This window comes from Anarhichas minor, unplaced genomic scaffold (assembly GCF_050575085.1).
Source record: "Anarhichas minor isolate MPS153535 unplaced genomic scaffold, ASM5057508v1 ptg000043l, whole genome shotgun sequence".
Taxonomy (NCBI): domain Eukaryota; kingdom Metazoa; phylum Chordata; class Actinopteri; order Perciformes; family Anarhichadidae; genus Anarhichas; species Anarhichas minor.
This window is the reverse complement of record NW_027466489.1, coordinates 4,554,189-4,566,668: the sequence shown is the minus strand read 5'-3', so window position 1 is coordinate 4,566,668 and position 12,480 is coordinate 4,554,189. Positions and strand designations below refer to the sequence as shown.

The window sequence follows — 12,480 nt, the reverse complement described above, 5'->3', positions numbered from 1 at the left end:
ACAGTGCCAGGTCGTGGGTAAGGGATCTTCCCAGTGTACGCCACCCACTGGTAGTTGGGCCCCTCCTTGTGGGCAAAAGGCCCGTTGAAGACCATACGGATGTCAGCCATGGAGTAGACGCACACCGCCGAGCCTTTGAACACAGCTCTGGAGGAAGGCAGGAGAAAAGAGGATGAACACACAGAGAAAGCGGCTAGAGGGATACAGATGAACTCACTCCCTGAGATAATTACTACGGGGTGCTCTGTGCGGCTGGTAGAATCGACTTCCTTCCCACGTACTCTGGCCTCTTACAGAAACGAAATGAAACATAATGACGCACAAACACACTTAAACCGATTCAACTAGAGTCAAGCTGTCTGACACACTGACATACAAACACCCACATACTGCAGTGAATCGCCAGAGCTCAGGCTGCTTGCTGCTGTGTGGTGGGTGTACCATGTTTGTAACTCCTGTCATGGGGATCTATCATTAGCGCTGCATGTGTTTTTATCAGCTGGGTTTAAACGTGCCTGATGCCTGAGGGGAGGATGGAACAATAACAGTATTTGTTTCTCAAATACATTAATCAAGACATGTTTATTATGACTGTGCGCTCCTCTCCCTGCCTGAGCACAGACAGAATCTCAATTTATGTCTGGTTGGGTTTCCTTGAATTTTAATGCTGTGTGTGTTGAATGACAACTTGCTATCAAGCCTGACCTACGAGGAACTTTAGGCTCACGCAGTCTCTCAGACGAGCGCGACTCCCTCTGGGCTCCAGATTCACAGCCTTTGTCTTTGTAGCCTGAATCTGACAGGCCATACGCAACACAGCATTTCAATATCAGAGGGAGCGCTGACAACTTCAGGCTGACGGAAAATGAACAAAAAACCGCAGGAGGAAACCAAAATACACTTTCCCTCCAAACTGCATGAAAGTTGGAGAGTTTGAGAGAGCCGTCAGCCACTCACCCTGAAACTGAGAAGACGCCATAGATGACAGGATTTTTGGTGTCTTGAGTTGGCTGGATATACACATCCCCTAAAAGATAAAGACATCATTTATAGTAATTAGTCACAGTCACAAACCATGAAAAGCAGCGGTGAAAGTACTCAGATCCTTAAGTGAAAGTACATTGACAATCAGAAAACAATCAATTACAAGTAAAAGCCCTGCATTCAAAATTGTACTTAAATAATCTTTAAGATTCTCATTTAAATAAACAAATGAGGTAACACAATGGTGATTGAGCCTATGGCGCACTGGGGAAAGCCCTTGCATTTGCAATTTTACGGACTGGGTGTCTGTGGCGACAAGCGGTGTTTGTGATGCGTTTCCCATCACCCAGCAGTGGGTGGTCGGCAAGACACCGTTTGGATCTCTTAGATCTGACATCTAAAAACTCATCTTGCAATTAACACTTATCGCCATAGGTGCTGCCAAAGAGATCTTCAAGATTGTAACTTTAAGTAAAAGTACAGAATTATTATTAGCAAAAGGGAACTGAAGTATCAAAAGTAAAACTACTCTTTGTGCCTGTGATGCACACATTACTATACCTGGCATTGTTAGATTGTGGATACTGATGAATCAGTGCAGTTGTTGGTAGATATTTGTAGCTACATTTAATTACTTTACTGTGGGGTGGTTTAGTCCAGTGGTTCCCGACCCAGAGGTCAGTCTCCCACCAAAAGGCCATAAGATAAATCTGAAGGGTTGTGAGATGAAAACAGGTAATATAGAGAAAAAGAAGAAGAAAAGAAAGAAATTCAGCTACAAAAACATCTACATATTTTGGCCCCTTTGCTGTTTTTGTGAAATATTGGATAATTTGACCTTTTTTGGGCCTCAAACAATTATTCAAATGAAACTGACATTTAAAGGGGAAATCACTCTCTCATACAAGCCTGAAACATATTGCCAGGAGCCACAGCCAAGAGAGCAACTGCTTTAATTTCTAACTATGCATTGTACTAAACAAGCTTTTCACATGTTGTTGTTTGTAAAATCAAAAGAATAGTAATAAACACAATATGTCCCTCTGAAATGTAGTGAAGTACAAGTTTATTAAATTAATTAAGTAAATATTAGAGTCTGTGTCTTGTGTCAAATCATCCCAAGGCTTGATTCCACTTGGTTCCAACCCAAAATAATTGTAATTGTAACATATGGAGACTTTTTGCTTCCTAGGAGTGGGAGGCAAAGGGAGACCTCATGAATTGCGGTTACGAGAGCCTCAATGAGATCCTGAATCCAAAATCTTCCAAAGCTTAAACTACACTTCTTGAGTCTCAGCGTGGAATACAAGTGAAATAGAGATCTCTGGTGAAACATGACTTTAATAGGAGCCATATGCATCCAACGACTGCGGGGGTGAGGCTGTTGTGAACCCTGCGTATCCTCTTGATGGCTTAATGAGAGAAAAGTGCAAGGAAAAACAGTATAGAAGGAAACTGGAATACATTTAAAGTAGACAGGTTGAGTAGAATAACACTTCATCTGCAGTTGAACACACGAGTCCACTTAATGCTGTGCATCAATTGGAAACTAGTGGAACGGTTTAAAATTGCCTTGAAAAGAGAAGGACAACAATAACCTACAGTCAAAAGTATTTAGAAAATACCAATTACAGTTAAGGGGCATGAAATCCCATCCTCTGTTTTACAAGCTGAGATCTCTTTCATTGTTATCCATTAAGCTAGAGGCAAGACATTCATCTGCCACAACACAGTCAGTAGAGCCGTCCATTCAGATGTATCTCTCAAATATCACCTGAATCAACATGAGAAGCATGAAGTGAAAGAACAAAATGTTAAGCCACAATTATGCATGTAGAATTGAGGGTGAAATGTGACAACACATGATTTGATCCTTATGGCCTTTGCTTTATCTAGTGTGCACAAAACAAAACAAGCTTAAATTCACAAGACTTGAGTTAAAACAACATTTCCGAATGTGCAAAGTTGCAAAATCAAACTCTTTTGATCATGAGTTTGAAATAATTTCAGAAAAAGACCTCCTTACATGCCAATGTATGCAAATGGAAGGTAATGGCTGCACACTAAAGCAAAAATGTACTTTTGGCAGACAAAGAAGAAATTCATAACCCATCCGACGCCAGTTTCACAGACCTCTTGGCTGCAGGACGAGCACATTGAAAGAGAAAAGAAATAAATCAGCAGAGAACTAGAACAAGTTGGGTCATTGCAACTTTAGTTGCTGATGTGTCAGATCAGAAACAGCCTTTGAGACGCTCTCAACATCACATTAGCAGAGAAACATCTCCGGTTGCTTTAAAGTTTGCATTTTTTAAGTAGAAACAAGAGAAAGTGTATGACGCACTCAGTTCATCTTCCATCCCGTAAATATTCCCTGTCAAATCACTACAGATAGCGTATCATTACCTCCTTGACACCCACCCTTAGGATGTGCTCCTAAAATATGTTGGTGAAATGTCCACTAAGAAAAATGACAGAGAAAACTGAAACCCAAACAGGAAGGACCTATGTCTTCATATAGATAATAAAAGGGTTTTGGGATTTGTGGACTACGGTGAAACATAACTCAGTGAAAAAACAATGTTTCCCTTCATAATTATATCTCAGAAAAGGCAATAAAACTTTATCGCCCACACATGTATTCTCATTTTTGTCTGGCAGATATTTTCATCTCTCTAGCGTCTGCGTGTCTTTTCCCCTGTCTTTATACTCCTCCTCTCCCTCGGTACAACACTGAATGCTTTCTCCTCTGTTAACCCTGACTGTGCCTCACCATCTGAATCTACTCCACTCTCTCCCTCGAGTCTTCATACAACCACTCTGATGCCTCTGCTGGGCTCCATCAGGACCAGCAGGACTGGAGACAGAATACATTTCTACCAGACTGTCTGTGTGGTTGTGGGAAGACTGACCACAGAGCTGTGGGATGTTACACTGCACCTCAGGACTCACAATGACCTCACCACGAGTGCTCGTCTGCACTAAAACTACAACTGACCTGCTGTGCTGTGGATAGACGACTATAACTGCAGCAACGCTGCCAGAGGAGCTCTTTTTCTGTCACTGACACCGAGTGCTCTTAATGCAGAACATACATTTGCAACTCGCAAAGCCTCATCCCAGCAGGAATAAGAGATGCTACTCTACATTTAACTCAAAACTGTGCAGGGTGCATAGTTACTGGGTGAATTATTTAATACCGTCACAATATATAGGCAAAATAGGAATAAAATAATATATTCTTAAAAGGGTACATGTATGTGTATGTTGCTGACCGTCAGCTGTGATCTAAATGTTGTGCTCAAGGGCAACATTTAAAGGGCTGAGTAAGCGATTGGGAGCATTTCTATGGCCTCGAAACGGCTCTAGATGCTGAGCCGGCCGCTCGCAGCTATTAGTGCAAACAACTGCAAAAGTAATGACTGCACTAACAGCGCTTTACCTGAGTGGGAACTGGAGGGCGACCTCTACGCTTACGCAACGATGCTGTCCAGGATGGACCGCGTCATCAGCTGTAACTGCCGTATGTGAGCAGTGCATTATGAATTTTAAATTGTGCACTTTTAAGTCAAAAGCTGTGTGATTGACTATGTATATAGTAATTTAGATAAGCTTTGGGTAAAGGATTTTTTTGAAGACATTTGTGGCGACTTGAGGCAGTTTAAAGCGCCGTCCCGAGGGAAGCATTATAAATTGTGGGTACGATGGATTGGACAGAGCTTTCTTTCTTCTTGGTATTCAGTACAAGCCTGCTGCTTAGTGGCATCTGTCCTTTTCCCTTTGATTTGAATGGCCGTACCACGCGACCATGTTAAAAGACACTGCGCATTCCACAAGATTCTTGTCCACCATTTCAAGAATATTCTGGGAGGTGTTACCTCTGTTTAGCTTTTGTTTTTGAAATTGTGTTTGTTTTTTGTAAAAAGTAAGGTGGTTAATGATACAAGCTCTACGTTGTAGCAGTGGTTAGTATTTAGCGTCACAAAATTATAATACATGACTAAACGTTATTCTATTTCGTACAAAAATGTTTAATGACAAATTTCTCAGAAAAGTGCATTACATTGTAGTCATTCCAAATAAATTTTTTGCCATTACGGGCCATGAGATGTATTCAGTGGCACTTACAACACTTACTTTTTCTGCCATTTCATTAAAAAGCTGCCTTACAAGACTTGAAACTTGATTGAGCATTATCCATTAGAGTTTAACTTGAATCCATCTCTTCAGCAGGATTTAGGAAAAGTGAGGTGCCGCAAAGTAAATTCAAGCTCGCAGTTGAAATCACAATGAATGATTCTTTCCATCATTGAATATTGTGTAGTGAGCACATTTTCTACTAAAACTGAGCAAAAACCAGTGGAAAGTAGTGAAAGATTTACTGCTCATACCACCATCATACTACAAATCCCTCGTTAATCCTGTCAGTCATGTGAATGACGGACAGGCCGGGATGATCCGGGGGGGGGACTGACGCCAGCTGCTTACTACTTTGATTACTCTGTATGCGTGTGTGTATTTGGTTTACAATCTCTTTGTTTTTTTTATTTCTTTAAATAGAAATTCTCTGCAAAACATGTGGATGGTGCTCGAAAGCAGTGCGATCACAGTCTTACAGTAAGTATGTTACCTTTCAGGATGTTACCTACTGGAGCCATGCCGGTGTTCAAAGGAATAGACATGTCAAGCTTAACATGTATGAGTCAGTGATACGTTAATCTAAAGCTGCAGCTTCCATGGGATTCTTCCCAGCATTGCTGTACATAAGCAGACACATGCTGCAGTTAACGCTAGTTTGCCGGGTGTGAGTCCTTCCACTACAGTGAGCCGTTGCTTCACACACACTGTAGCAAAATCTGAGTAGACGCTAATGCTGAAGGCCTTAAAACTGTAACATCATGGCGAAAGTATGCAAAGCAAAGGGAGGGTAAAATGTGAAGGGAACTCTGTAAATGAGAAAGTTGTTGATACCGAGTCTGTTAACGAGAGGTCCATCTGGAGCCCCCTCGTTTCGAATTGTAGTTACACGGTCACGTAAGAATTCCCACTTTCCATCTGCCACGTATTCATTACGTGCTTCACACCAACTCTAAGCAGATGCATATGTTCCCTGATTTGTGGAATATGATCTTTAAAAAAATATTTGCGATATTTGGCTTTGAAGTTAATATTTAGATCACAAACGTTGACTAAATGATCAACAGGTGGTGGACAGAGGACACACCTGTTGAGGGGATTGGGTGTATAAATGTCTAGAGATAAAATAAAGCACCATAGATCCTCTGAAAGGGTCAGTGGTGGAGGGAGACTCTTAAACAAAAAATAGTAACTCACTTAGTTCATCAAAGTGTGTCTCAACGCCGTCAGGTCCAGGCACTGAGCAAATGAGTCGAGCTTTCAGAAACGTGCTCCACTTGTTGACCAGACAGCAGTGTCCACCATCATCATTCTGTAGGGAAAAGACAGAAGTCATCCAGCCACCTCGGTGGAAAGAGACTGACCAACGTCTGACTAACAGCCGTTTGAAACAACCTTCCACACTAACTGCACTGGGTGTGTTGTTATTGGACCTGTATGAATAAAGATCAGCTCTGTGTTTCAGCTTGGCCCATCTGCACAGGAGTCAGCCAACTTCTACTGCTGAGGTAGAGATTCAGAGCCTTGGGAAATTGATGGGCTGGGACTCAACACATCTTATGGAGTCCAAAGGATTTACAAAGCTGGAAGAAATACATTTGGTGTATTTTTTCTATCTACTATAACATCAAGTTCGGGAAGAATCCTGTTCCTAAAGTTTCTTGTGGTAAAAGGGTTACATGTTTTAATATCTTCCAGAGACCATGACATTTGACATTACCATGACATTTTGTACGCACATACATGGTGGCCAGAGGATGAAACCTACTCAGTGATCCCTCTGACTTTTCTTCTAGCACCTCCAGCAGGTTGACATATGTGGAATGTAGTTAAATACCTTGACAGCTGTCAGGTTGGATGGGCATGAAATTGCCACCAGCCGGTCAGGCTTTTCACTCGGTCAGTAAAATATCTCCTCATCTCCTTTACAGATTGGTCCCAAATGTTGTACAGATTTTCACGGTTCTCAGTCTAAGTCTCGTATTGACTTTGGTGATCCACTGAAGTTCCCTCTAGCGCCGCCATGAGCTTGACATTTTTGTTCTTTGGTTCAGATATTCATAGGCCCCAAAGGACGAATCATAAAAAAAAAAAACTTAATTCCCTTATCTTTCAGCTGGCACCATAATCCGGTGAAAAATGTACATTTGCCCAATACTTCCTAAGTTTTGGACACAGTGTCATTATTTGTCCATCCTCAGTGAAAAACAACACTCTGGGTGAAAGCACCACATCGCTGAGTGAACACAGTTCTAGCTTTCTATGGATGTAAATGAGTGTACAGATGTGGAGTAAAGTAAACTCTGCCGCTCAAACATTTCGTGCAGAGGAAAAAAAATAAATAAGAATACTTTCCAAACTTAGCTGTTGAGGCAAACGGCAAAGATTGTCTAACTGGTATTTTGTTTGTGTTACCGTTTCGTGCTCAGCAATTACAGATGATCGTGGGGAACTGTCTTTATGGGCCTCTAAGAGACTTTGAAGCAGGCATCGGACTATAACTGACCATTACGGAGACATATAAACCTTTCAGTTGTGATGATCAACATGAGGTTTGCCGACCGGTGCGATAACTCACCAGGCAGATCCGCCCTATCCTGGACTGGGTCATTGGACTCTGGCCCATTTCGGAGGATTTCTCGCGGAAGAAGAAATACAGCTTGTCATCATTCTTCTCAGCGCTGTCTGGGATGAGGTGTGCGTGGACGAATGTGGGATCTGTAGAAAAGAAAGAATAAAAAAATTTTTAAAAGGAAAAAAACAATAACCAGCTATTATGTGATGATCCCCAGGTGAGGCTTTAGTGTGAATGCAATATTTGAAGTGTCAACCAATTAAAGAAATCAAAGTTGTGCATATCAACCTCCACCTTTGTCCTATTTTATTTATCCTTTAAAAAAAAAGCATAGATTCACATTTTTGAAGTCTGTGTTAAACATGTACATAAGTACACGATAAAGAGATCCATCTACATGCTTCCAGTGTCAATTATGGGAGATCTTGGTCAGTGACAAAAAATCATTCTTAAGTTTAGCGGACGCTATTATGAAGCTTTAGCCGTCTGAGTGAGACAAATAAAATTGACATCCTCCAAGTCTGTTTAGTTTTAAGTTCCCTCTTTGTTTTTCCTTGCCGTGCTACGGTAGGGGGACTGTAACAGGGAGCTTTTAACAAAAAAATAAACAAAATTCGTAAGATATTACCTGCTTAATCTGAGCTTTATTGGTTTAAACTTTGATATAAATATTTAAACAGAATTAGGTCTGTGCATTATGGTCCCTATTACTTAAATTGATGGCCAGCATTAACAGGAGAAATGATTATAGCCAGACAAAAATGGTTTTATTGACTATTCTTTTAAGAAAGACAAAAGAATGTGAACCTAATCCTTTAAGAGTCTGTGAAAGCAGTAGACCCTCAAGAAACATATGTTGACATTGGCCAAGAACTTGAAGTCATATCCATGAAAACAAGTGAGGTTTTAAGTCCTGTTTCATTGGGCCAAACACCCTCACTAACTTGACGACAGTAAACATGTCACAGAGAAGCTGGATGAGGCAGAGGTCTCATCCAGACCTCAATACTCCTGTAACCTAAATAATAGTAGCCTGGAGGCAAGAATAGCACTATAACTGTCCTGAACCCACCCTTTTATTTCTTCCTAGTGACAATGCTTAATATGGCATCACAGTACGCTCCCACTGGCTGGCTTAGTGGGTCACCGCTGGGTGCCCCTCCTCTCTGTGACTGACCAGGGTCCCAAATGGGGACAAACAAAAACCAGGAGAGGGGATAACCAGGAACCGCGTATTGGGGGAGGGGGAAACATCCGAGGGATTCCGCATTGGCTGATTAGCAGGACTCAGGTGTCCCGATTCAGTGTGCCACTGCCAGGGGACTGTTGTCAGGGCAACAGGGTCAGAGGAAAATCTGGAAGCCAGCGACACCGGGGGGGGGCGTGATTTATTTGGCAACATCAACCGAAAGCTCCCTAACAGCATTTACAACGCTGGGACAATCACGTTCAGAGAGCAGAGGCTACTCTCAATTATTATTGACATTCAGTAATCTGCCTCTGCTACTACACTACTGACCTTGTGGTCAAAGCTCTGCAGGCATGCAGTCAACAATTAGTGTAGTGCATTTCATGCTTGGAGTCAAATGCTCATGTGGAGCAGGCTGAAACAGAACAACAATCTCATCCCTAGACCACATAGGTCTAGGGACAGGGCGATATGTAGGGCAGTGTTGAAGCTACATACAGGAAGTTGCGAGAATCATTACAGCAGTGTACTTCAAGAGCTGAGGAATAAATTAGAAACAGTCTGGAAAGAGATGAGTGAAAGAAATGATGCTGGCTGCAGAACAGGCCGCGAGTTGAGACATTACCGTTTAACCATCTGGAGTTGTACTGATCAGTCCTCATGGCTGTCTGCTTCCCCAGAGTACGGAAGATTGCCGAGTCTGTTCCCATGAAATCAATGTAGACTCCTGAATACAGCTCTCCATCTGTCAGTCACAGAGGAAGAAGGAAGGTTGTTGCAGAGGTGAAGCCACAAAGGATGAAAAATGTTCAGGTTTCAGTAACGAACATGTTGTCATCCACCTCTCATTGAAAATGTTGACCTCTCAATTATATTGCAATGACACTCATCGGGCCAATCAGTGATACTCCAAAGGACAGCTGGATTTACACAATTTCATCATGTTTGTGACATCAGACTTGATAAGTCATAGGTGGTAAGAAAAGTAGTTTGTGTAAAAATGCCTAAACCACGGGAACTCCAGCTTCCTCTGTTGTCCTCAGTGTGGTATGTTTCTGCCCTGCCAGCTGTGCAGGACAGCCTGTAGCTCATTTTCTTGGTGTTACAGTTTTGTTCAGGTCAGCTGGAATTAAGCTGACATAGCGAGGTCTCTCTCGTTTTATCCTTCACTCTCTCACACACCCGCAAGCAGGGCAGGAGGTCACAGATAAACTGCCATGTCTGACCACCTGTAAGCTGCTGACAACAAAAGACCTCCCACCCCCATGAGGTCACACACATCAGCCTGACCGTGAACACATTGATGAAACTATGATTGTACTAGAGCGGAAATGATCGGCACAAAATGCCAAAAATTCTCTGGTTGCAACTTTGTGAGGATTTGCCCATTTTCTCTCTCTCATATGATTGTAAAGTGACTGTCTTTGGGTTTTTGACAGTTGGTCGGACAAAAAGCCAAAACAAAAAATCCTTGCCTTAGGCTAACACAAATACTACTGGGCTTTTTTTCAAAACATTTTTACACAATTAATTTTCCTTTCATATACACAACAATTAAATGATTGATGGAGAAAATAATGGGCAGATTAATTGATAATAAAATGAGATGCTGCCCCAAACTGTTCATTGGTCCAGAAACTTCACCCATAATCAGAGTGTATTACCTTATGGGCAGCTCACAACCAACTGAGATTGTCTTTAAGTAAATACTTACACAGCGTACAGACTAAAACAAAAGACACATTAAGGAACTTTTTCCATGGATCACTATTTAAAGCTGCCTGTACATGTTGTATGAGAGGGAAAAAAAACAAGCAGGGACTTACTGATCAAAGCAGAAACGCTGTTCAGTTTGGGGTCATAAGGACATTTTCCTTTCCCAGAATCCACTTTACCAGGTTCAAGTCGGAAGATATATTCCTATAAGACAGTAAAGAATTAGTTAAAACATAATAAATCATTTTCTTGTTTTCCTTTCCTATTTGATAAAAGATGTATTGTGTTTAAGGAATCATTGGTGTGTGTTTGTGGGGGAAGGTTATTCTTTGAATGCAGCATTTACAAGGCACTTTGAAGTATACTTGGATGTTAAAAGCCGTTTTAAACAAACTCTCACTGCAATATTGGATCTGCTGAGGGGAACAAAAAGCCAGTTATCTGTGAGATGGGGAGGTGGAGGAAAATGCTGAGAGTAATCCAAAACTCATCCACCATGCGTCTGATGTTAGTGGCTCAAACAAGAATTAATTATTCCACAGTGCAAGAGGACATCTTGAACATCTGTGTCAACACTGGGTATGTGTCTACATGGAGTTTTGTCAGCTACTTTAAAGCTGGGTAATGATGTCTGACAGGTAGGAAATATGTAAGGGAAAGCAGAATAATGTCAAAGCTGGGTTATTTTTTTACCCGTTCTTGGACATATTTTTTCAATAAAAGAAAAAAACAATGTGTGTGGATGAAAACCATCATTTGGAAAAAAAACAAATCAACGGTTTCAGCCAACAACAGTTATTTTATTGTAGGTACTATCTGCAGCATTAAAGCCTCCAAATATTAATTGTTTTCTGTTATATTCATTGTTGTGGCAAAACAAGCATCATTAAAAATCAATGTTTGGGAAAAAATATCCCTATGTTATAACCCATCAAGATTTTAATACTGTTGCTAAAAGCACAGACAAAAACAAATACATATTTCATGGCAAAAAACAAAATAGTTCCGACATGGGGAGAGAATGTTGCATTCATCTTGGATCCCATCACTCATAGTACAAATCTGATGGAAAAAACTGCATTAGCACGAGAATAGTAACTTTACAAAGCATTGTCTTGTGTCGAGTACTGGTGGAGGGAAGCAATTTTTTGCAAAAAAATATTTGTAAAAAAATATTTAGTCACATTCATATTTTGAAAGGTTTTTGGAGATTCAGCATGATGTTTTTAGGGTGTCAATATGTCTGACAACCAGTTACTTTTTGGATAGCTGTGCTATCTCTACTACTCCAACTGAGACTGAAAAAGTACTCCAGGTGGGCACCAAACTTAAGAGCCTTTACAAAACTCCCTTCAGCCCACCTTAGCCTCCAAAGGCTCTGACGTAGTGCTGTAGTCTGCTGCCCGACTTGTTCTCCCTCCAGATTGGGCTGCCTGAAGGTAGTGGGACCCCTAAAAACAGAGACATGGCACAGTGGGCCATCTCATTACGACATTCGACAGCCCAGAACAAAGTGTATTTAACTTGATGATGACCAGGACATAAACAAAAGACGGAAATAGGAAAGTGCAAAAACGAAGGACCAGAAAAAACAAGTCGAATCGAAGAACTAAAAAAAATGAATAAATAAAGTGCTCGAAGTAGAGCGACGAAAGCCTGGTGGGTGACGATCATCATTTAGTAACCATGTTGGATTAGAATCAGTGTCAAGCAAACACAGCTGCAAACACCATGCATAAACCATGCGGTGCCAGGAACGACAAAAAGAAAAGGAAATGCACCGAACTGAGACAAACAACTGAAAAAAATACATGACATTTAGCAGTATATAAAGTGAAGGATAGAACAAATAAAAACAGATATATATATTCATATATAT

General features: G+C 41.2%; 1 protein-coding gene across 2 annotated transcripts in view; it reads right to left on the bottom strand.

Annotated features, from left to right (window-relative positions):
• Positions 1 to 12,480, bottom strand: part of sema3fa (sema domain, immunoglobulin domain (Ig), short basic domain, secreted, (semaphorin) 3Fa) — a 49,443-nt gene that overhangs the window by 4,665 nt on the left and 32,298 nt on the right. For both annotated transcript variants that reach the window (XM_076110462.1, XM_076110460.1), the window contains exons 6-12: positions 11,963 to 12,052; positions 10,712 to 10,805; positions 9,511 to 9,630; positions 7,700 to 7,839; positions 6,319 to 6,433; positions 958 to 1,027; positions 3 to 147 (exon numbers count right to left, since the gene is read on the bottom strand). In XM_076110462.1, coding sequence (XP_075966577.1) covers positions 3 to 147; positions 958 to 1,027; positions 6,319 to 6,433; positions 7,700 to 7,839; positions 9,511 to 9,630; positions 10,712 to 10,805; positions 11,963 to 12,052 — 774 coding nt within the window. The remainder of the gene's footprint in view (positions 1 to 2; positions 148 to 957; positions 1,028 to 6,318; positions 6,434 to 7,699; positions 7,840 to 9,510; positions 9,631 to 10,711; positions 10,806 to 11,962; positions 12,053 to 12,480) is intronic.